At 40.6% G+C, this 25,814-nt stretch overlaps 1 protein-coding gene across 1 annotated transcript in view; it reads left to right on the plus strand.

The window, feature by feature from the left end:
• Window positions 1–6,474: 6,474 nt before the first annotated feature.
• LOC143298836 (putative E3 ubiquitin-protein ligase HECTD2) overlaps window positions 6,475–25,814 on the plus strand; it is a 43,545-nt gene continuing 24,205 nt past the window's right edge. Inside the window, exons 1-8 of the mRNA XM_076611836.1 lie at window positions 6,475–6,778; window positions 10,234–10,616; window positions 11,297–11,399; window positions 15,721–15,810; window positions 17,428–17,489; window positions 22,794–22,839; window positions 24,859–24,968; window positions 25,405–25,553. Of these exons, the coding sequence (XP_076467951.1) occupies window positions 6,560–6,778; window positions 10,234–10,616; window positions 11,297–11,399; window positions 15,721–15,810; window positions 17,428–17,489; window positions 22,794–22,839; window positions 24,859–24,968; window positions 25,405–25,553 (1,162 nt within the window). The 5' untranslated portion in view covers window positions 6,475–6,559. The remainder of the gene's footprint in view (window positions 6,779–10,233; window positions 10,617–11,296; window positions 11,400–15,720; window positions 15,811–17,427; window positions 17,490–22,793; window positions 22,840–24,858; window positions 24,969–25,404; window positions 25,554–25,814) is intronic.

Here is a 25,814-nt window from a genome sequence, read left to right on the forward strand (position 1 = left end):
CATTTCTTTTTAGTCTGTTGTGAAAAATTTGCTTAATTTTGTAATTAATTCCTTGTTGATACCATTTATGTCATTTTAGTTTAATTTGTGTCGTATGTACCAAGGGTAGGCTCTATCCCTAGCCCTGACCAGTGTGTTATTGGGTTTATGCGTTGCGTCAGTGTCAGGCATCAGTGCAACCCCCAGAAGTGGTGTCGCGTGTACACTTACGCCCCCGGGATCAGACCACGGCACATGCTTTTCACGCCTTTTAACTGTAATGAACCATGGATTGTCCTATCTTCACATCTCATAGGTAACAGCAGGGACCGCCGGGTAGATTTGAGCATAAGATCGCGATCAGTAACCTTGGTGATCACTCAAAGTATTCACATATTGTATCATCACGAGCATTCTGTAGCATCAATAGCTTAAGTCATATTGATACATGCCAAGTAATTCTCCAGAAGGACACTCGCTGTATATTTCTTCCCGTCGGTTATGTAACTAGTACCTCCTCCATCCACCCTGCACCTGACCCCACCACGCCACACCACCATATACCACCTTCCTTTAAAAAAAAAAAATATATATATATAGATATAGATATATATATATATAAAATAAAATAAATCACCACCCACCCATTTTTCACCGTGTTTTGAAATGACTGAATGTGTCTAAATCGCCTTGCAGTGGCAGAGTCGGTGAGGACCATCGAGCTCAATAGTACATTCAGCTCAAGTGGTAAGGACTTACACCGTCGTCAGGGTTCCACCCCCAGTTTCGGCCTGGTGTTTTGTCCTTGGGAAAGGCACTCCGATTTTCCCCACTCCACCGAAATGAGAATGACTTGGTTGGGGAAGGGTAAAAGACGGAAAGATTATTGGGACCCGTCTTCCTGTAGTGTGCATGGCCCCAAGTTGACACAGTAGATATGAATTCACTGCCTCGATGGCCGCAAAAGCCGCATGGAACCTTTTAGTGAATTGACAATACTCCGATGAGAAGGAAATATAGCGCGCGCACGCGCGCAAACACACACACACACACACACACACACACACACACACACACACACATTGAGCATTCTCTCTCTCTCTCCATCCCTCTCTCTCTCTTTCTCAGACACTCACGGCAAGGGAAGTCAATGTTGATGAGCTCACGTTGTTTTAGTAGATTTGCTTCCCCTCTGCTTGACAGTTTCTGAAGCACATCAGCAGATTCTTTTGTTGCTATCTTTCCGTTGTTCTTCACAATTTTAATTAATTATACTACCCGGAAGTTATTTCCCTGTCCTTCGATTGTTCCGATATTGGTTTTCTCTCTCTCTCTCTTTCTCACACACACACACACACACACACACACACACACAACACAACACAACACAACACACACACACACACACACACACACACACACACAGTGGAATATAGACGCAGCTTGTTACGGTGCTGTGAGTTGAACAACATAAAATTTTAACCACAAACGCGCACACACACCTGCAACCGCGCACGCACACACACCTGCACGCACACGCACACACACACACACACACACACACATACTGGCACTGGCACGCACGCACACACACACAACGACGCACATTTTAAGTCCCAGACACATGTTCTCTCTCTCTCTCTCTCACACACACACACACACACACACACACACACACACACAGAGTGGAATATAGACGCAGCTTCTTACGGTGCTGTGAGTTGAGCAACATAAAATTTTAACCACAAACGCGCACACACACCTGCAACCGCGCACGCACACACACCTGCACGCACGCACACGCACACACACACACACTGGCACTGGCACGCACGCACACACACCCAAAGACGAACATATAAAGTCCCAGACACGTTCACACACACTCTCTCTCTCTCTCTCTCTCTCTCTCTCACACACACACACACACACACACACACACACACACACACACACACGTTCGTTCAGTCAAAACGACGGACGCACAAATGAAGTCTTAGACACACACACACTCTCTCTCTCTCTCTCACACACACACACACACACACACACACACACACACACACACCTCAAGTTCCCGACCGTGCAAAACTTCTTGTTTGGAAGGTTACATAAATAAAGAGCATTGGTTTTACTGCTTGAATATCTGTCTTTGCATGCCTGTTCGCCCCCCCCCCCCTCTCTCTCTCTCTCTCTCTCTAGCAAAGAGAGTTGTACTGATTGTTTTACATGTTACGTATAAGTTTAATCGTAATCCATTCAATATATTATTTACAAAGCTATCATACAATCTATATTGCGGTATTGCACCGAAATATGGGCATTTGAAAATGGTAGTGGTGTCAAAAAAAAAACCCAAAACGCATATCTTTTTGCAATAAAAACGTTTTTTTAAATGTTTAGTTGACAACCTTTCACCTTACTACTTTGTCTATTCCGAACTAGGGAGATGTCCAATTTATTCAAAATCGTATGTAAAATGTTTTGAGTTACTGGTTAAAAGTAACTATGATGGATGATAATAGATAACATTGCAAAGGATACAGAATACTGTTAAATTAGGCTATATTATAGTGATGGTAAAAATATGTGGGTGACTAGCGTACATAAAATTTAATTACGGTTATTCATATGTGTGAGATCAGTATTCAGGACATTGAAGGTATTGCTGGATTTCTTGATTTTCAAACAAATATATATTTTTTTTTATTCTAGGTGGCAGGATTGGCACGATCATGGTTATTCAGACTAGTGATAGGTTTTTAGAATATAGAATATCCAAGACTGATAAAAACGTGGAACTAGACTGAATATTTAAGACTTATAAAAACGTGGAACCTTATAATATATGAACAAGTAAGTCAAAAGTGTGTTATCTAACTTCAGGTCTGTTGTGTCTGATATTGCAAGCCATCGCTTCAGATTCAAAAGGAAAAGGTGTTTCAATGTTCTATGCCGTTTACACAATACATCTGAAGAAAATCTTCTTCTTCTTTTCGGTCGCACTTGTCACAGAGTCAGGCTGGCCTGCGAGACAAATGTCGTCGTGGCTTCCAGGTCTTGTCTGCAGCCGTAGAGCTTGGTGCGTAGTGGGGTCGCTTCTGGCCACACGGTGTCTCTCAGTCCCTGGTGGAGGGGACAAGTCTGCAGAACATGTTCTGGTGTTTGGTCTTCAAGACCACAGGGACAGGTCGGTGATGGTGCCAGCTTCAGCTTCTTGAACATGTGCGCGTTGAGGCGGCAGTGTCCTGTGCGTAAGCGCATAATTGCTACCTGCTGCCAGCGTTCAAGCTCGTGATATGCATCCCTTGTGGCTTGTGGTCGCAGTGCTGCCTTCACAAGGGTCATCTGAAGAAAATAAAAAATCCAGCAATGTTTTGTTCTCCTGTTCTACGTGACCTGAAGATAAAACTAACTGAACCTCAGTATTATCAAGATCCATGTCTTTTCAGATTAAATCTAATCTTTATTTGTGCACAAGTACTGAGGCTACTGTATATTGTTAAAACTTCACCTTTTAGATGTGTTCACGTGTTCCGTTTGTGCACATTTTCTTTCTATCTGTTTGGAATCAACGCTGGTATTATGAGTGCTGTCCGATTAACGATTATCTAATGCCTCTCTCGGCTATGGCCGATTCTGAATAACATAATCGATTTCTCTCTCTCTCTCTCTCTCTCTCTCTCTCTCTCTCTCTCTCTCTCTCTCTCTCTCTCTCTCAGTTTTCGGAGTAAGCACATCAGATGACTACAAGCACATCAGATGACTACAGACCAGCTTCTCCCCTGTCGAAAGATCGTGGCTTTCTTGTGGGAGAATCGTGTGCCATGCAAACAAAATAAGGTATTCCTGACTCTGAGGCAAAACATCATCGAGTCACAACTTCGCTGGACAGGACACATACTAAAGAATGGAAAGCGACTCAATTTTCAAAGAGAATCCTTGCGGCGATCTTCTCAAAACTGGCGGCAACAATTATGTTCCGGCGGTATTACGTGCTGCAACAGTTTTGTGTGTGTGTGTGTGTGTATGTATGCGTGTGTGCGTGTGTGTGTGCATGCACGCCCGTGTATTTTGTGTGTGTGTGTGTGTGTGTCAGTGTGTGTGTGCACTGACCTCAAAGGGCGATAGGTGGGGAAACAGCATATTCGCCAAATTGCGATGGTTGGCTGGTTCAGTCGTATACACTGGGTATCATTGATACAGATTACTTGGAACGGCAGTCGTTTGAGTCGCCGAAGTAACCGTTAGGGTACATGGATTATAAAACATCCAGCGTTGGACAATTTACACAGATATAACTTCAAGCTGAACAAAGGCCTGCCGTTCCTCAGTCCATGGCAGCACATGCATGTGGACTGAAATCACTGTTGAATGTATCGGAAATCGTTCACTGGTCTGAATGAAGGAGTGACTCAAAGAAGGATATGCTTGCTCAAGAGACAGTTGAGGTGGGCAGTTCACACATGGAACACTTGTACACACTGCACTGCGCTGGGTACCATATCATGTTTTGACTCGTATTATCCAGTCATATACTGACTGATTTGCGCGTTCGCACAGCACACACACACACGCGCGCGCGCACACACACAAACACACACATGCGCGCGCGCAACTGCTGACACAGTCACAGAGTCACATGTGTACACGTGACAGGACCCTGTACATCCTCGACTGGCATCAATTCACCCAGTGACAAATGTTTCCAGCAGTGCATTGTCTTTTTCATTGGAATGTGTGGAGAGAACTAGTTGTCCCCATTTTTAACCAGTTCTGGCGTCGATAGGCTAATGAATGAACTTGTCAAATTTTACCAAGGCACACACACACACACACACACACACACACACACACACACACACAGAGTGAAGGACTGGACATCTTTACTGATTCCTCATATTTATGCCGGCACCAAAGCGCCTTTTCTTTTCATATGTACACATTTACTTTAAATCCATTGTTGAGGAGTATCGACAGTAAATCAGGTAGTTGCTGAGATACCGACTTATGCATAGGCCACTTCTCCGAACGACGTGGGAACACTTTATCAGTAGCCTGTCAGGATCAAATAATAATGATAATGGATACTTTTTAGTTGAGCGCTTTCCTCCCTCAAAAGGAACTGAAAGCGCTTTTCAGTTAAAAAACAAACAAAACAAAACAAAACACACACGCCATACACACCAGCGCGCGCGTGTGCAATAACTTACAAAAGGAAAAAAAAAGGAAAAGAAGAAAGAAAAAACAAACACACACACACACACACACACACACACAAAACAACCAAATTAAAAAAAACCAAACAAACAAAAAACAGAAAAAAAAGATTCGATGCATGAAAGCTTGAAAGACTGCGCGTATTACATTACTTGATTACACGTGCACTCACGCACGTACACACACACACACACACACACACACACACACACTGATGCACCGTACAAGCACGTAGACACACTGACACACATACACACTGCACACACACTCAGACACACACATATGCACCGTACTAGTACACACACACACACACACACACACACACACACAGAGAGAGTTTGCATGGCTTGTTACTGAATGTGATTGGAAAGGCATGGAATGAATGTCAATGCATAGGCGTCAGTTTACAAAAAGAAGTCACGGTGTTTATGACGGAGCCGGAGTGGCGAAGATGAGAGATAAACTGTTTCAGACATGCAGATGGAGTTGAATGAGAAAAGGAAAATCATCGAAGGATCAGGTTTTACACGAAACAAGTAGCCGCCGTGAATCGGAAGATGATCTGAGTCAGCTGACATATGTTTGAAATATGTTGCGGTGGACAATTTTTACCATAAAAGTGATGAATATAATGCCTAAGATACCAGTCAACTGCACTGACCGAAAACGACTGACTTGACTTTGCAACAGTTATCTGTGTTGTCGACCAGTTTGCAAAGCCATCAGTTGCACGTAGGCAAACCATTTCGCAAGTTCCGCCGGTTCGGAAACAGATCCTGATCGATGCCGGCCACGGTGAAATCGATATTGATTTTTCAGTGTCAGTGTTGCTGTTGGTAGTCTTGAGACTACTATTGCAAGACCTATAGTTGTATGTCTGACATTTTTTCTTTGCTTGCATTCAACTAACATGTCTGGTACCTGTAATCCCCCTCGCTCCCATCCCCCTCCGTCCTCCCCTTTTCAGTTTAAACCCGGCGTCCCATGGCAATATTTGCATGACTGAGTGAAGAGGAAAAGGCCATGGGGGAAGTATAGGTGGCGTGGGACAGTGAGCGTAAAACATAACGAGCCAGTTGTTGGTCATGTGCCAGTCAATAGCACGCTCGGCTACTTTACCACCTCCTGTGAACTTTCGCGTGCGCCGACACTCGACAAGCATTGCAGCAGCCGGGACCGTTGCCATGACAGGAGTGTCAACGGATCGATGCTGCCGCCTCTGCTGCAGATGCTTGTGACGTCACACTCTTGAGTCTCCACGTTCAAAATGGCCGATGGTGCGTGTAAACAGAGGTGGCACTCGCACTTGTTGGATCACACAGCGATGTGTTGAATCATTTCATGGCCATTTCTTGCTCCCATGGCTGCGGCAGCGTCGCCTGACGAAAAAGCGAGCCTTATTACGTGCCCGACCTGTGAGTATTCCGTCCCGCAGCAAGCAGGGACCAAACGAACCATCTGTCCCAACTGCGGCCATTTCTACAGTCGTGAGTACTCCGAGAGGCCACCGTCAGCACGTAGACGCATCAGGCAGGACAGAAGTGAACGATGGGGGTCGTCCAGCAGCCGTGAACAGCAGGTGAGCCTGGTCACTAATGGAATGTTTCGTTTTCACTCAGTAACACACATGCGCTGGTAATTTGAAGTGAATACGAAACTAGGAATTTTACTTGATTCATGACACATTTTATATTTTGTTTACATTTTTTTATTCAGTGCATTTTTTTTTTACCTTTAAACATCTGAGCATTGCTTTAATTCTTACATAGTCAGAGTGACAATAATTTGTAACTAAATAGAATATTTCTTTTTCAATTTAAACTATGTTTATGCTCAGCAAATTGATTCCATTTCTGAAATGGTTATATACCTGCAACTGTGCAGATCTTTTACCAAAGTAACCAGGGATATATGTGCTGTGTGTGTGTGTGTGTGTGTGTGTGTGTTAATTATATGTTAGTCTGCAAAGTTGTGCTCCACTTAAACCTTTTTAATGTGTTTAATTTTTAACACCATTATTATGTTACTGAACATGTTGGAGGCTAAAATACACCAATACATAACAGTAGCAGCAGAGCACAAGCACTCATGCATGTTGGTCACTCAAAGCTGCTTTGTTCAGAGCTAAAAGCCTTCACCTTTATCTGAAATATAGTGAAAAGTGGCAAGTGGTAGTGTCATATTGTTACACCATCAAACTGATAATAAACTATAAAATGTGTATTAAAAAAATGATGCCAAAGATGAAAGAAGTGCATATATTATTAAAACACAATTCACATGTATGAAAATTTATTCTTCTCAGCTGTTATTTGTATTTGCATTTTCAGCCAATATTGTAGCCAGGTGTAATTTACAAAAACAGATTTAGTGTTGAACCGTTCAAACTGAATGTGAAAATCAGTAACAAGCAGTACATTTCAATTTTCTTTTTTGTTGTCAATGTCGCACTGTTGGTATGCCAATTTATATTGAGATTGATCGACAGACCTTGTTTAAGTATGCTTAAGTGGTATGGTTAAGATTTTTTTCCAGTCTGCCAGATCTGTAGATACGCAGTAAGTGACTTAATCCTCATCATCAGTTCACGTGTTAAATGATTGCAAGAAAGAAAATATATATGTTTATGAATATATACTTCATTTTATAAAACATGAATGTCATATTTGAGCAATGTTGAGGAGGATCTGAGTGAAAAATAAACTGAAACAGACAATGATTGCAGGTAGTGAGAATATACAAATTTATGATGGGGTCTGAAATACATATTGACCAGAAGAAGAGTCCTGAGGGGTTTGGTTTTAGATACACATATAATATTGATACATTCTAAATCAGAGCAGTCACTTTTGCACATCCTAAACAGTTCAAATGTAGTGCAGACTCATCTGTTGGGTGCCTTACACTGTGCATTGCTTGTGCATGAACTGTACATAGCAGAACAAAGCTGGTTTGGGATTGTATGATTGTAAAGTAAGCAAAAATAGAGATAAACCCCTTTAAAAGAAAGAGAAAAAAAAAGGGCAAAACAAAGTGCTGTGTAGAGATTTATTGTCTGTGTTTTGCACAATATGGACACTAATGACTATTGGTGGAGACACTAATGACTGTTGGTGGTAATTTTGTTTGGTTGAGTTTATCATTCTTCTCCACATGTATCTTAGCTCTGCTGTTTTATTTATATATTTTTTAATACATGTTGAAACTACTTATGTAATACATTGATAAAAGGAGCATTTCATTTGATTAGATTTTCAAATAAAATTTAGCATAAGTAGTTTACTTTGAAATAAATCATTGGTGGTGCTTGAGAAGCAACAGAAGATAATTTCTTTACAGCAGTACCCATTATCGCTTATTATCTATGATATATTTTTCTCTGTTTTTCTCTACAGCAGCATTGTTATTTTCTCATTGCCAGTGGGTTTTTCCCTGGACTGGCTGGAGAGAAGATAAAGAATTCATGCTTATGTCCATCTTGTTTTGTTAAACTTACCCAGTAAAATTTTTATTCAGGTAATATGCATTTTAATGTCTAGTTATAATTTTTCACTTTCTTTATGTCTTTGACTATAGGTGTCTCTGTCTCTCCCTCCCCATGCACCCACCTCCTCACTCCCTCTCTCTTTATGCTGCTTACATATCTCTGTCATAATAAAAACTCAAGAGCATACCCCCCCCACAACTTGAATGTGTGATTTCCATGCACACACACACACACACACACACACACACACACACACACACACACACACACACACACACACAGAGAGAGACATGCATTCAATGCTGAATGAAAGTCCTCATAAGAAGATTCTGTGTATAAGTGAATAACTGAATGCACCGTGAAAGAAACCAAGAATCCAAGAATACACATGTCACTGTCAGGCTGGAGGAAAGAAAGGGATTGTGAAATTTGCCTGTCAGTCCTTATACAGCAGTGTCAGGAACCAGGGTCTGTTCTCCATAATTTTTGTATGGTTTGCTTTAACATTTGCATTTGGGGGGAGCGGAGGGGGGGGGGTTGTTTCACTTTGGGGGCTTGTTTAACTGGTGAACCTGTTCAGTCATAATAATATATCCCTTTCCTAAATACCGTAGGTAAAATCAGTACTTTGTTTAAAAAAAAAAGAAAAAAAAGGGATTACAATGCAGAGTCCTCTATTAGGGAAGTCCAGGAAATACCATACTTATTTTTGAAAATTTGTACATTGAGCAAAGTCTGACACCAAGATGTAATATAATAGAACCGTTGGCCTAGTGGTTATGCATCCACATCAGAAGCAAGAGAATCTGAGCATACACGATCAAATCCTACTTTTGCCAGATTCCTCTAGAACTTCAGTGGTAGTCTAAATGGTAGTCATTCAGATGAAACAATAAACTGAAGTCCAGTGTGTAATATGCACTTCATGAATGTAAAAGAACCCACGGCAACAAGAGTTATCCCTGACAAATTCCATAGTGAAATCCACTCTAATATAATGTGTGTGCATGTGTATACTATTCTGTGTGTGTCTGCTTGACTGAATTCTCACTGAGTGACATAAAAAATGAATGATGAGAGCCTAAAGGAACCTGTGAGTCTGTTGTACCAAGGTAGCTAGCCTGTTGTGCAAATGCATTTTTAAAGCACTTAGGGCCTGGTCTCTGACTTAAGATAGGGACTATGTTATCCATATCAGTGGATCAATCAAGTCAGTCAGTTTGTCCTCCTCACATGGTCATCCACTAAATCAGCTGTGTCTTGTGGAGGATTATTTATTTATTGTTTAGTGGTCAGTCATGACCTGTAGCTCTTGCTTGACTCTTTGAGTAATCTTTCATCTCTAGTATCTAGCTAGCTTCCCATCAAGCCATCCATCTTGCTCAAGTGGATAGTTGTGTTTGTCTTCATAATGAATTTCACACCAGCATCTATTTTTATTGACTTTTACAACCTAAATATTCTTTAATTTTCTGGTAAATAGTTGTATTAGTAATCTTCAGTTACATAGACACAAATCTGAAATAAGTGGTTCTGTGTGTATGCAGAATGAACGGAACAAGGAACAAGGTGGACGTCTTCAAACCATCGCCAATTTTTTTCAAAACCTTGGCAACCGTCGGTCCTCCTCCTCTTCTCAAGCGGGAAGCCAGAGAGATTCCCCAACTGTGCTGGAACAGGCCTCCAGTCAGTCCGAGTCTCTGCCACCCATCAACAACTCCAAACTACCCTCCATCGGCAGCTCCCAGCTGACTGCCTCACAGAGTCATGTGCCATCCTATGGTCAGCATGGAAGAGGGGACGCCCTGTCACCTGCACCCAAAAGTCCACGGTCGTACCCGGTCTCTAAAAGCCCTCGTCCTCCACGTAGCCCCACTGTCAGTCAGATCCCTTCAACACCAGTCAGTGTCAAGAATTTAAAGCAGTTCCAGTAAGTGCAGATTTTTTTTCTTGTCATTTGGTGTAGAGTTGGTTAGTTTTGTTCCACACAGTGACAGAGCACTGCTTGAGCACCATTGCATATATTTGTGTGCCCTACATTTATCAGCTGGGACCTTTTTGTGTTTCAAATATTCAGAGGTTCAGAAAGTGAAGTCCTACTTGACTGTTCACAGTGGTGTGCCACATAGTGAGATTGGAAACATGATGAACATGCACTACAGTGATGTGTAAAACTTGGATATCCAGTGGGAAAAGCCTTGTGTATTTTACATTATATTGATGAGCAACCTTGTATATTTTACATTATATTGATATTCAAAGTATTTGTATTGAACAGTGAAACGCTGTTTGACATGAGGTTTGAATAAAATGGTTTTGTCCTTACTGTGCTAGAAATAGCTGTTCATGAAGTTTACCTTTTTTTTTTACGATTTTTTTTTTATTTGATAGAAGCTGAAGACTGGGTTATTTCACAATGCATTGATGTCGTGATTGTGTAATATTTGTTCTGCTGTAAATATACAGGATACTATTCATTGAAAGGTTACACAAGTTTTGCACTGTATAAAACTACACCATAACATAACTTGTACCCACAGTGACACTATGGCATTGTGTGTGTGATTGAAACTTGTCATGCAGGCAGTACAATGACAATGGTGATTTCAGGGAACTTGTCTATGAGGCCAAAACCTCAGGCAACTGGAAGACTGTATTGGACTTCTACTCCTCTGTCTTTGATTCCTTCAGTGACCTCAGTAATGTCTTTAAGGTAGGTCTTCAAGCAAACAGTTTGCATCTGATTTCTTGTGTGTGTTGTTGGTGGTGGTGTTTTTTTGTGTGTGTGCGCTTTTTCCATCATCCATGCCCTCTCAGCGGCTTTTTGTCATTCTGCTTTTCTCCTCTTGTTCTTGCAGAATCACACACATCTTTATTTTGTCACTGTCCCAGCACCAGTGGTCCACAGGAAGCTGTGTCAGGTCACTATAAAGGCCATGCACCAGAACTGACCCTGCGCTGCTGTGGAATCACTTTGGTGGTGTTCAGTGTTGATTATTCTGATATAGTATACAAGATGATGCTGTTAGCATGCTGAGTCTGTTACGATAGCAAACGTTACTTGTCATGGAGCTGGACCGAGTGGATCCTGTGTTCAGTATCGTTGTAACAAGGAAATACATTCACTCATTGAGTGGTTCCTAAAGAGATGTGCAGAATAGGAAACAGAATCCTGATTGAACATTTTTACACTGTTTGCTTTTTGAATATCCTTGTTTAGCGCGGTTGTCATTAAATTTTGGGGAAAAAAATGCTGTGGTAAAGTTGTTAGCATTGTGGACTGATGAACAGGGGGATAAAGGTGAGTGTGTGTGTGTGTGTGTGTGTGTGTGTGTGTGTGTGTGTGTGTATGTGCAGTACAGCCTTATTACACAGATCCAAACTCAAATTCTCCATCACAGTATCATTGTCATCTTTATCCTCATTTCACCATCACTTTTATTTTTAAAGTGTTTCAAGTTTTGTGGCCTGCCGTCAAGATAACTTCACATTTTCTCTGCAAATACTTTGTCAGTTGACACCAAATTAGGCATAAAAATAGGAAAAATTCAGTTCTTTCCAGTCATCTTATTTAAAACAATATTGCACCTCTGGGATGGGCACAAAAAAATAAAAAAAGAAGCCTAATTATATGCAAACTGCATTTACTGTTATATTTATATTTTTTGTATTCTCTAAATTTGGCACTTTGATCTGATATTCTGACCCAACAACAAGAGCAGTCATTATTATCATTTTTTGTTCAAACAGGAACTTCTTTTGCTAAGCATGGAAGTTTTATATATTTTGCAAACGTTTTGGTGCAGATCGTAAAAAAGGGAAATTACTCTGTAATTAATGCTAGGGGACTTAATTTGCTTTAAACTGATCTTTCTCATGTTAAACATTACATTTTGAAATTATACTCAGTACATAAAAAGCTTGGATTTTTTTTTTAAAGTGTATCACAAGTGATCTTGAAGGCCTTGCCTCTCTTGTTTATTCTACTTCTGTGCTTGTGGTGAGATCCTGTCGGGGTCATTGGTGACAGTAGATTGATTGGGACGGTGTTGGAAGGACAGAGTGACCCCCCCACCCCCATCCTCACTGCACCCTCCCCGTTTCGCAGGGGTAGGGAAAGTGGGGCTCACCCAGTTTGGCTCCATGATTTGATTTTTTTTTTATTGTCATTGGTAAGGGGTTTAATTGTTGGTGTCCCTGCTCATGTTGGATCAGGACAGGTACTTCTGAACAACACCAAAGGGAATCAGAAGCAATGCAGGATCTCCTGTGGTGTGTGGGCTCATGGATTAGCTATCTGATATTTATGAATTGTGACTTTGTCAAAAAGGGATTTGAGATATGAATGGTGTGGAGGTGGTTCCTCTGAGACAGTGTGGACAATGAGGGGTGGGGTTAAGTCCATTTTCAGCATTTTCAGTGATCAAATACTCAGAATATAAAATCATACAGGTGCTGGAGCACATGCCCAGTGTTTTAACATACACGCTAATGAAAACATATACTTACACTCATGAAAACATATACTCACAAATACACCAGCATGCAATCACACTCCCACACACATACCACCAAAGCAGTATTACTACTATACCTCTTGGATTTCAAAGGAGGAGATCATGAATATTACATGGTGGCGGCCATGTGTGTGCTCAGAATAAATAAACAGCACCAGAGGAGACCTGTAGTGACCCAGGCTTGACATGGCAGGCCCACATCAGGCTGTGACTAACATCAGCAGCATGCAGCTGCTTCAGAGCAGTGCTCTGCAGTAATTGACAGATGGCTCGAAGCTTGGAACCGCTTTCAGTCTTACCTCGAAGTCATCAACAGGGGGGTCAGAAATTGTCAACAGATACCAGCATGGTGTCTTTGATACATTCAACTGATGGTTCTTGCTGGTCTTTGTTTTGGTTATCAAGTTCTTTTTTGTGTGTGGTGCTGATCTTAATGCTGCAGGTTTTCATTTTCTCAAGAGGGCGTGACTGAATGTGGATGAAACTGTCTGTATGTTTTTCTCCATCTCTGTTTTCATCTGTCTCAAGTATTCTACACCTGTTTAGTCATGAAGCCTGCACTGATAGACAAAGAAGAAAAAGAGAACAATACTAAAATAAAATAGAAAATAAAGAGGACCTGACACTTGCCATGAGTTTTCAGTGCCTATACTGAAACATTATTCAGGCCTTTTGTATGCTTTGTGTTTCTTCAGTTCTTGCTTTTAATTTATGTTGCTGGAAACAATTGTATTTTTCATCTAAATGTTTTTTAGTTATGTTCTCAACCTTGGTATGGTCTTACTTGTGAGGACATGGTGTAAAGAAGCTTAGAGCTTATACCATTTTACCCTCAATAAAACATTTATCATTTGTTTACAATCAGTTGAGCTTTGAACATCAATAAATAAAATCAGTTATTGTCAGGTATATTCATATTGTTATGTCTGTGTATTTGTGTGTGTGTGTGTGCAGGTGCGTGTGCACGCACTATGATTAAATCAAATAATCAAATAAATCACTGTATATGTAGGGCAAAATAGCAAGCACATTGCAACTTTGGACAAATGCAGGAGTCATGAAATCACACACACACTCAAACACACACACACTCACTAATACACACACCTTTCTAATGTCATTTCCTAGTGAAATGTATAGGTAAACACACACATGCAGACACCCTTGCACAGTCATGAATGCACACTTATGCACTATGTGCCTGAGAGAAAAAGATCATAAGGGCTGGTGCACCTGTATGCGGTGGATGTTTGTGCCAGGTTTTCAAGACACCATATTTGGTTTCCAAAAACAATGGACAGCCTGGCTAATCAATATCAGCACTACTGTTTAACCTCTTCAGAGCACATGATGGAAATTTCCATGAAGTTCTGAAGTGCTTGAAAGTGACCCATGACTGATAATTCCATGATTGTCATAGTACAAATTTTCCTACATCTATTTTGAGATTATGGCTTTGCAATACACACCATTTGGAAAGCTTGGCATGTCTATTTTAATTATTCACATGGAGAAAAATCTATTAAACCTTATGAGGTCATTCCAGAATGTTAGTTGTCGCACCCCTATCAGAAACTCAGATAACACTTTCAAAATGGCAGACAATGATCACAATCAAGTTTAGGTGGCATGAAATGGCTGCTTGTTGCAAAAAGAAAAAAAAAAGAAAAAAAAAGAAAAAAAAAAAAAAAGAGATTGACCCAAGATATTACAGAAGCTTTACAAATCATTTTTGATGACTAGCTTATTGGCAGCTGTGACAGTGGTGAGCGATGAATGGGAGGAACAAGTTCCTGCAGTCATGTGACACATGGCCAGTGTGGTTTTCGCAATGCATGCTTACATTAAAGAAGGGGATCAGCCATTGTGTGAAGGCGAGGCTTGAACAGTTCTCACATCACTGCGCTGCTTGGCAAAATGGGTCACTTCTAACTTTTTTGATATTGTCAAAACGTGAGCATAAAACGAGTGGGCATAGCACATGCAGGCATGGTAGTTTAAAGATGTGTGTGTGTATACATGTGTGTTTGTGTGTGTGTGCGCTGGTTCGCACATGAGTGAAAGAGTGCATATGAGAGAGTTAGTGAAGAATATCTGATGTTTGAATTATATTTCTGGACTCCATGTGTACATAACATATGCAGACACATTTGTTTTGTTTTTTTGTGTGTGTATTTTCTAGATTTATATCTGCTGCTTTTACTGACAATCTATAATATATATATAGAAATTACCTAAAATTTGTTTATCTTATATTTGTGGTCCACTTATTGTTGATCAGTGTGCTAAGGTCATACTATGAGAAATTGATAGTCTGTTCATTATCCTGTTCATTATCCTTCCAGAAAAGTATGGGTTACGTATACTTTCTTGAAGTAGTTTGAATGTGTGGCACTGAAGTGGTTAACTCTTATTTCATTGTGGTGTTTGGAGTGTGCATGCCCTGTCATGGGATGGAGATTTAGGAATGCGCATGCTCGTACTGCACTACTTACACATGTACTTGTGTTGTTTCAGAGGGATGGCAGTAAAGACAACAAAACAGCTGATGATTCTGGGATCCATATGGAGTATGTGAATGCAGTCTATGACACATTGATGAAAGCTGTGAGTTTGAGACTTTCCCCTCAGATTCCCATCAGGTTCGAAGTTCATGTGTACCAATAAAGATGGGCACATGAACAACATATCATGTGATTCAGTACAGAACAGGTAACATATGTAACAGGGTGTGTTATTGCTGTACCAAGATGGCAAGACGAGTTCATATGTAAAATGGAATGACAGTCAACAGACAGACATGGCACTTGAGTCAGTGATAGGACGGATGTAGTGTATTCATTTTTAGTAAACCATTTTGGCTGGCACAGAAGTTGACTTGAAAAAGATAACCCTGAAATCGAACAATTATGGCTGATAAATATCATGTAACTCACAATCTGGCTCCATTTACAATGAAACTATTGCATTTTGATTTCACAGATTCACTCAAAACCATTTAGTCAAAAAGTGTGCAAATAATACAAGTTAAAGGAATATTATCAAGAAACAATTCAATACAATCTGTTAGCTGTATGACAGTTATTTGAAATCACCACAAATCAACTTTGATTACTTTAAAACAAAATGTATTTGCAGTCAGGTTCAAACTAATTACAGTTTAATTTCAGCTTCAAATGCATTTGCAATCAAGTTTAAACTGATTACAGTATAATTTCATCTTCAAATCCATTTTATTGAAAAAATGAATCATTAAAAGAAAATACAATGTGCTCCTATATTAACAATAAACTGAATAGCACAACAATCCTTCAGAAGCAGTAAACTTTCTAACTCAAGACAGTTGGCAACGTCCACAATTTTTCCCCTTCAGATGGAATGAATAGTGTTCACAACAAAGCATGGGCGTTCACTCCATCAGTCAGTCACACAGGGGAGTGGAGGGGAAGAAAGGTGGAGATTGCCAGACACTTTGCAAAAGAACATACCTTCTCAATGTGACAAAGGCTGTACTAACAAAGACATGATCTGGTCCAGTGAAGTGCAACAGCAGAACTGGCATCTACAGAATGAAGATGTGGTTACTAAAAAAAAAAAATCAGTGAAGATGTGCAACTCAAAAAAAGACCATGACATGCAGGGACAAAACTGTGTCAAAATTATTTCTTAAAACTGTGTAGGATTCACTCCCATTAGTTTACATCATACTGATATTAAGACATAATGAATAATTAAGGATAATAATTAAAATATTTACAAATGATTATAATAATTTTAACTCTGCTACACACTTGATTTTAAGCTCCGCTACAATAACATATATGTGCACATGTGTTGAATAGATGCATGCAGACATGGGCAACCACATATGTATGCATACATGCACTTTCTCGTCCTCTCTCCCTGTCTCTTTCTCACACACATACACATGCACACTCATACGGACACAGACATCCATATACAGACAAATTAATTAACTGATCAAAAACCGAAAAAAAAATATGGAAGTAAGAAACTTGAAGATGGTTTCTTCCTGAAGTGGTAGTTGTGCATTTTTGCAGTACTGTTTTTATGTCATTAATATCATGTTTACACATTACTGCATTACATATCAGTCATTAAAAACATTTTGCAAAAGTATATTCACATAAAAAGCTGAGCAATTATATAATCTGTGTTGGGTTTGAAACATAAAGTGCACTTTATTGATTGTTCCTGTTACAGCCAAGTGAAGTGCCAAAGGAAGTACTGAAAGCAATCATCAACAGTTTGCTGAAAGACAGAAAGTGAGTTTCTGCCTTTGGTGACTGGGTACACAGCGTGTGGGGGTGGGGGTCGGGGGTGTGTGTGTACATGCATGTGTTCATTGGTGTGGGTGTTTTGTGTCTTCATGATGTATCCTGTATGCCTTAAAAGCGGTGTGAATGTGTTGATCTGTTCTCCATGTGTGTTGGGTTGGTGTGTTGTGAAGTTTGTCTGATAGCTTCAAGTCTGTAGGCAAAAGCCAAAAAGGGCCTTTGCTCATTTACATATCAGCCTGTCAGCTGAGTCATTCATTGGTATGTATTTAAGTCATAAGGAATTCAGACTGTAGATGTATGAAGTTTATTGATGTGTGCACATAAATGAAACTTGGCATATGTTATGTGTCAAACTGTGTCACTAGCCTTTCAGTTCCATGGCATTTCTTCTTTTGACATTCATATTCTTATATTTGTATTTGTATTTCTTTTTATCACAACATATTTCTCTACTACACTACAGCTGCCACTCATGTTTTTGTATTTTTTCCTACTTGCAGTTTTATTTGTTTTTCCTATCGAAGTGGATTTTTCTGCAGAATTTTTGCCAGGAACAACCCTTTTGTTGCCGTGGGTTCTTTTACATGCGCTAAGTGCATGCTGCACACGGGACCTTGGTTTATTGTCTCATCCGAATGACTAGCGTCCAGACCACCGCTCAAGGTCTAGTGGAGGGGGAGAAAATATCGGTGGTTGAGCTGTGATTCGAACCAGTGTGCTCAGATTCTCTCGCTTCTTAGGCGGATGCGTTACCTCTAGGCCATTACTCCTCTGAGAAGGCAGGCAGGCACACACAGACAGACAGACACACACACACACACACAGACACACACACACACACACACACACACACACATACTTATCACACTTGCACACATTTGCACTTACTTTCTCACCTAGTTAAAAATGTTTAGCTAAAAAACACACACACTGCACGCTTTACCCATTCCCACTTACAAGTGAAAGAATGTTCAACTGTAGCCTCAGTGAATGAATGCACATACTGAACAATTGAATTGTGGTAAAACATGTACTCAATTGAGTAACCCATATGTCATGAAACTGACACAGCAATGATTGGTTTTGAAAGCACAGTAATCCAAGGGGATGGAAACATGATATTTTGAGCCAGTGTATGTACATACTAGCCAGCACTGTCCTTTTGTTTTATTGCTACCAAAGGAACCGGGATCACCGCTTATGGTAAGAGAAAGGGGCTTTCAGGGACTTGCATCTGTTTACATGCATGTGTATGTGTTCATTTATGTTTTAACATGAAGTAGTTGAAAAATTCCTGTTAATGAGAGTTATATATATATATATAGAGAGAGAGAGAGAGAGAGTTAATATAAACGATCACATAAAAATGCTAATAGTCACCCTGATTTAGTTGCAGAGTTTTGTGTGTTTGTGATAAACTTTGGCATTGGCATTTTCTTAGCAGTGACAAATAGTAGAGAAACAAAACTTGTTGGTCCTGTTTTCACTGTTATTGGTGCATTTTACACTGTTGTCAATCCAGTTTTCACTGTTGTTTTCATTGTTTTTTGGTGCAGTTTTCACTGTTAGTGGTGCCTGTTAGTGGTGCAGTTTTCACTGTTTGTCCAGTTTTCACTGTTGTTTGTCCAGTTTTCACTGTTTGTCCAGTTTTCTGTCCAGTTTTCACTGTTGTCTGTCCAGTTTTCACTGTTGTCAATCCAGTTTACACTGTTGTTGGTCCTGTTTTCACTGTTATCGGTGCAGTTTACACTGTTGTTGGTCCCGTTTTCACTGTTATTGGTGCAGTTTACACTGTTGTTGGTCCTGTTTTCACTATTATCGGTGCAGTTTACACTGTTGTTGGTCCCGTTTTCACTGTTATTGGTGCAGTTTACACTGTTGTTTTCATTGTTTTTTGGTGCAGTTTTCACTGTTAGTGGTGCAGTTTTCACTGTTGTCAATCCAGTTTTCACTGTTGTTCTCACTGAATTTTGGTGCAGCTTTCACTGTTGTCAGTCTAGTTTTCACTGTTATTGGTGCAGTTTTCACTGTTGCCAATCAAGTTTTCACTCTTGTTTTCACTGATGTTTTGGTGTAGTTTCCTGTTATATGTGCAGTTTTCAGTGTCAATCCAGTTTTCACTGTTATTGGTGCAGTTTTCTCTGTTGTCAATCCAGTTTTCACAGGTTTTTTTCATTGTTTTTTGGTGCAGTTTTCAATGTCAGTCCAGTTTTCACTGTTATTGGTGCAGTTTTCAATGTCAGTCCAGTTTTCACTGTTATTGGTGCAGTTTTCAATGTCAGTCCAGTTTTCTCTGTTATTGGTCTACTTTTAGAGCATTTGGCTATGCTGCTGTCAGGCATCTGCATAGCAGATGTGGTGTGACGTGTATGGCTTTGTCTGAGTGTAGTGACACCTCCTTGAGAAACAGAAACTGAAACTGGTTCAGTTATCACTGTTGCTCATCCAGTTTTCACTGTTGTTGGTCCAGTTTTTGCTGTTGTTGGTTCATTGTTTTTGGTCTAGTTTTCACTGTTATTGGTCCAGTAGTTTTTGTCCATTTTTCACCATTGAATTAATTCTAGATTTCAGGAAGACCAAATCTGACCCCTTACCACTTGTCATTGAAGACAAGTAGAGATCATCAGCGACTTTAAATTTCTCGGACTGACCATTTCCAATGATTTGAAATGGGAGAAAAATACGGAAAAAAAATTGTTAAGAAAGCACAATAGTGTCTGTACTTTCTTCGGCGCCTCAGAAAGTTGGTATTTAAAAAAGAAATCATGGTTGATTTCTACCGAGCAGTCATTGAAAGTGTGCTAACCTTTGCTATTACTGTTTGGTACGGAAAACATTTCTGAGGCAGAAGTTGCAGCCCTTAACAGAATCGTATAAACTGCCACCAAGATTACCGGGGCTGATCTACCTTCTCCAGAAGACATATATTATAAGCGGCTACTCAAAAAAAACAAAATCAGTCAGCCAGGACGAATCGCATCCAGCTTTTGGGATTTTCGAGATGCTCCCCTCTGGTCGACGGTACAGAAGTATAAGGGCGAAAACCAATCGCTTCGCCAATAGCTTTTTCCCCACAGCAGTCAATGCCCTGTCTCTTGAACATATCCAATGTGATAAATAGAATTGTGCAACCATCCACCTGAATATCTAGTCATCAGCCCCATCCACATTTAATATGCAGCTTCTGTTCAAACGTGTTTGGTGCGCATGCATGTGTGTGTGTGTGTGTGCAGTGCGTGCATGCGTGAGTATGCACAAGTTTTTATATTGATATGCACTTGAATGTATCTTATTTCTACTGTATCTGTGTTTGTGTATGATTTTCGATTTATGTTCGTATCTTGTTATGTACTATCCCCCCCCCAATATTCCTTGTGACCCTGGTACACTTGGTAATAAAGACATATTCTGTTCTGTTCTGTTATTGTCAAGTTTTCACTGTTATTGGTCCTTTGTTTTGTTTTTGTTTTTGGTCCAGTTTACACTGTTATTGGTCCACTTCTCACTGTTATTGGTCCCGTTTTCACTGTTGCTGGTCCAGTTTTCACTGTTGCTGTCCACTTCTCACTGTTATTGGTCCAGTTTTCACTGTTGCTGGTCCAGTTTTCACTGTTGCTGTCCACTTCTCACTGTTATTGGTCCAGTTTTCACTGTTGCTGGTCCAGTTTTCACTGTTGCTGTCCACTTCTCACTGTTATTGTCCAGTTTTCACTGTTGCTGGTCCAGTTTTCACTGTTGCTGTCCACTTCTCACTGTTATTGGTCCAGTTTTCACTGTTGCTGGTCCAGTTTTCACTATTATTGGACCAGTTTTCACTGTTGCTGGTCCACTTTTCACTGTTGCTGGTCCACTTTTCACTGTTGCTGGTCCAGCTTACACTGTTGTTTGTCCAGTATTCACTGTTATTGGTCCAGTTTTCACTGTTGCTTATCCAGTTTTCATTGTTGTTAGTTCAGTTTTCACTGTTGTTGGTCCAGTTTTCACTGTTGACTGTCCAGTTTTCAGTGTTGCTGGTCCAGTTTTCAGTGTTGCTGGTCAGTTTTCACTGTTATTGGTCCAGTTTTCACTGTTGTTGGTCCAGTTTTCAGTGTTCAGTTTTCACTGTTGTTCATTTTTCACTGTTGCTGGTCCAGTTTTCACTGTTGTTTGTCCGGTTTTCATTGTTGTTCAGTTTTCACTATTATTGGTCCAGTTTACACTGTTGTTTTCCAGTTTTCACTGTTATTGGTCCAGTTTTCATTGTTGTTAGTTCAGTTTTCACTGTTGTTGGTCCAGTTTTCACTGTTGACTGTCCAGTTTTCAGTGTTGCTGGTCAGTTTTCACTGTTATTGGTCCAGTTTTCAGTGTTTAGTTTTCACTGTTGTTCATTTTTCACTGTTGCTGGTCCAGTTTTCACTGTTGTTTGTCCGGTTTTCATTGTTGTTCATTCAGTTTTCACTATTATTGGTCCAGTTTACACTGTTGTTTTCCAGTTTTCACTGTTGATGGTCCAGTTTTCACTGTTGTTAGTTCAGTTTACACTGTTGTTTTCCAGTTTTCACTGTTGTTTGTCCAGTTTTTGCTGTTGTTGGTTCATTGTTTTCAGTCTAGTTTTCATTGTTATTGGTCCAGTTTTCATTGCTGTTTGTCCAGTTTTCACTGTTGCTGGTCCAGTTTTCACTGTTGTTGTCCAGTTTTCACTGTTGCTGGTCTGGTTTTCACTGTTGATGGTCCAGTTTTCACTGTTGTTTGTCCGTTTGTCCAGTTTTCACTGTTGATGGTCCAGTTTCCATTGTTAGTTCAGTTTTCACTGTTGGTAGTTCAGTTTTCACTGTTGATGGTCCAGTTTTCACTGTTGTTTGTCCAGTTTTCACTGTTGACGGTCATTATGTATTTTAACTGAGGTTTCTGTTGTTTATCACTTAGATGAAAAATGTTTATTGGGTGATCGTCAGTTGTCATATTTCTTCCATTGTGTTGGTATTGGATTTTTAAATAATTTTTTTTATAAATAATAGTAATGTTTTAGATATAGTCAGTCATTCTTTCTTTCTGCTGTTTATGTTTCCAGCAGTGCTTGATGTTTTATTTTATTGATATTGTTTGTTTTGTTTTCAGTTATGTGGACAGTACTTGTGTGTGGTGTGTGTCAGGATTTCCTTTGACGGGGGACATGTGGACAGAATTTTACTTGGGATCAGTCTTATTTCCCATGAGGTTGTCATGGCATTTCAGCATGTAAAGCATCAGTTGTGTTTCCAGTGATGATTGTTAGATTATTTACTAGATGTGTTGTTGATCATTTTATAGGCCCCACAGTAAAGAGGATCTGCAAGCCTACTTGATTCTGCTGCAGGTGAGGCGTTTGTTTTCACTTGATCCTGTGCATATGGCAGGTGAACACACACACACACACACACACACACACACACACACACACACACACACACTCACACATACACATACACATACACATACACACACATATGCTTGGATAATCATACACAGTAAAATGATTTATATCAAATATGAAGTTATTTGAAAATGTGATGTCATTGTGACTGATGGTTTTGTGTTCCATAATTAGGATAACAGTTTGGTGTCAGCTGTGAGTTACCAATTTTTTCCAGAGAGATGACAGTACCTTTCTCTTTCTGGTATTAGGATAACAGTTTGGTGTCAACTGTGAGTTACCAATTTTTTCAGAGAGATGACAGTACCTTTCTCTTTATCCTTCATTGTGACTGATGGTTTTGTGTTCCATAATTAGGATAACAGTTTGGTGTCAGCTGTGAGTTACCAATTTTTTCAGAGAGATGACAGTACCTTTCTCTTTATCCTTCCATTAGTATTCAGTCTTAGATGAGAATATACAGTTTGTTTGTAGGTAGACATTGCATATTCAACACCATGAACTGAAGAATGTAATGCTTGCATGAAAAAATTAGTTTTAATTACACATACTTAACCGTGACCCAACTAGTGCAGACTCCGGCAGGGGTCTGACATTCCTGTCCGATCACTCGTATGTGCATGAGTGGGCTTTTACTTGTATGACATTTTTTACCTCACCATGTAAGCAGCCATACTCCATTTTGGGGGGTGTACATGCTGGGTATGTTCTTGTTTCCATAACCCACCAAACACTGACATGGATTACAGGATCTTTAATGTATTTGATTTTCTGCTTGCGCATACACACGAAGGGGGTTCAGGCACTAGCAGATCTGTACATATGTTGATCTGGGAGATCGGAAAAATCTCCACCCTTTACCCATCAGGTGCTGTTACTGAGATTCGAACCCAGGACCCGCAGATTTGAAGTCCAACACTTCAAACATTCAGCTATTGCGCCTGTCCAACAAGTTCATAGACAAAGAGCTTTACAGCGGGGTCATAGAAAAGACCCCCAGCTTTACAGTAGGGTCATAGAAAGGACCCCCAGCTTTACAGTAGGGTCATAGAGAAGACCCGCATCTTTGCAGTAGGGTCATTGAGAAGACTCCTATCTTTACAGTCAGGGTCATTGAGAAGACCTCCCAGCTTTACATCAGGGTCATTGAGAATACCCCCCAGCTTTACATCAGGGTCATTGAGAAGACTCCTATCTTTACAGCAGGGTCATTGAGAAGACCCCCCAGTGTTACAGCAGGGTCATTGAGAAGACCCCACCCCCACTCCCCCTGTGTTACAGCAAAGTCATTGAGAAGACCCCCCGGTGTTACAGCAGGGTCACTGAGAAGACCCCCCCTGTGTTACAGCAGGGTCACTGAGAAGACCCCCCCAGTGTTACAGCAGGGTCTTTGAGAAGACCCCCCCTGTGTTACAGCAGGGTCATTGAGAAGACCCCCCAGTGTTACAGCAGGGTCTTTGAGAAGACCCCACAGTGTTACAGCAGGGTCATTGAGAAGACCCCACAGTGTTACAGCAGGGTCATTGAGAAGACCCCCCAGTGTTACAGCAGGGTCTTTGAGAAGACCCCCCAGTGTTACAGCAGGGTCTTTGAGAAGACCCCACAGTGTTACAGCAGGGTCATTGAGAAGACCCCACAGTGTTACAGCAGGGTCTTTGAGAAGACCCCACAGTGTTACAGCAGGGTCATTGAGAAGACCCCACCCCCACCCACCCCTGTGTTACAGCAAGGTCATTGAGAAGACCCCCCAGTGTTACAGCAGGGTCATTGAGAAGACCCCCAGTGTTACAGCAGGGTCATTGAGAAGACCCCACAGTGTTACAACAGGGTCATTGAGGAGACCCCCAGTGTTACAGCAGGGTCATTGAGAAGACCCCCCAGTGTTACAGCAGGGTCATTGAGAAGACCCCCCAGCTTGACCGCGTGGTGGAGGGCTGAAGAAGGAAGTGTAAACTGTTACAGAATCCCCAGTTCAGCTCCCTGTCCACCTATGTGATTTTTGCTCACCTCCTGCGACAAGTGGCCAGCCTGACTGATCATGACCACCACTTCCTTGTCCACTGGCTTAAACTGTGAGTACTCCGCTGACCTAATGAACAGATACATGTATTGTGAGGAAAGTGTATTCTGAGAGTTGAATAGAAACTAAACCCATGAATATAATACCCATAAGAAGTAAACATTGAATAAAGTTTAAAAGAATAGATATGATGGGGGGAGGGGGGGTGTATGGAAATATTGTTTTACAATATCATGTAAGCTGAATGAATAAATCAGTGAATGAATAAATAGATATTTAAAACAGGTAGCAGCAAGAAGAAAGAAAATGCATCAGCCATAGCATGTGGCTGGGTTTTCCTTTTCTTGCTTGTGTGGTTTTTGGTCATGAACAGCAGGCAGTCAACTCTTCTATGATGTTAATTCTTTAGTGCTCTTGTGATGATAATTATGATGACGGTGATGATGATGCTGTTGAGTAAATCTAGTGTGTGGTTTTCATGATCCCAGCCTGGAGAAGGACCGATTCCGGGGCATTCTGGAACGCCTGCACAACTTTATCGCCTGTCGACTGTTCCCCCCAAAGCCTGAGGACTTGCCGCCTAATGCTAAGTGCTCCTGGTGGATCCCCTGTGCCACCAAGGTCATGGCTTTGCTCAGTGAGTGTGTGTGTGTGTGTGTGTGTGTGTGTGTGTGTGTGTGTGCACATGCTGTATTCTTTCTTGTGTGTGTTGAGTCAGAGAGAGAGTAAGAATATGAAGGATTTCATCATGTTATATTTTCTTATTCTTAATTTCAAGGAGTCAGGCATAACCTGCATGATGATGATGATGAGGAGGAGGTGATAACTTCATGAGTGTATCATTTTATGATTTAGATCCATGGGAAGCTTCTTTATTTTCATAGGTAGAGAATATTTA

The sequence above is a fragment of the Babylonia areolata genome, chromosome 2, assembly GCF_041734735.1.
Source record: "Babylonia areolata isolate BAREFJ2019XMU chromosome 2, ASM4173473v1, whole genome shotgun sequence".
NCBI classification, from domain to species: domain Eukaryota; kingdom Metazoa; phylum Mollusca; class Gastropoda; order Neogastropoda; family Buccinidae; genus Babylonia; species Babylonia areolata.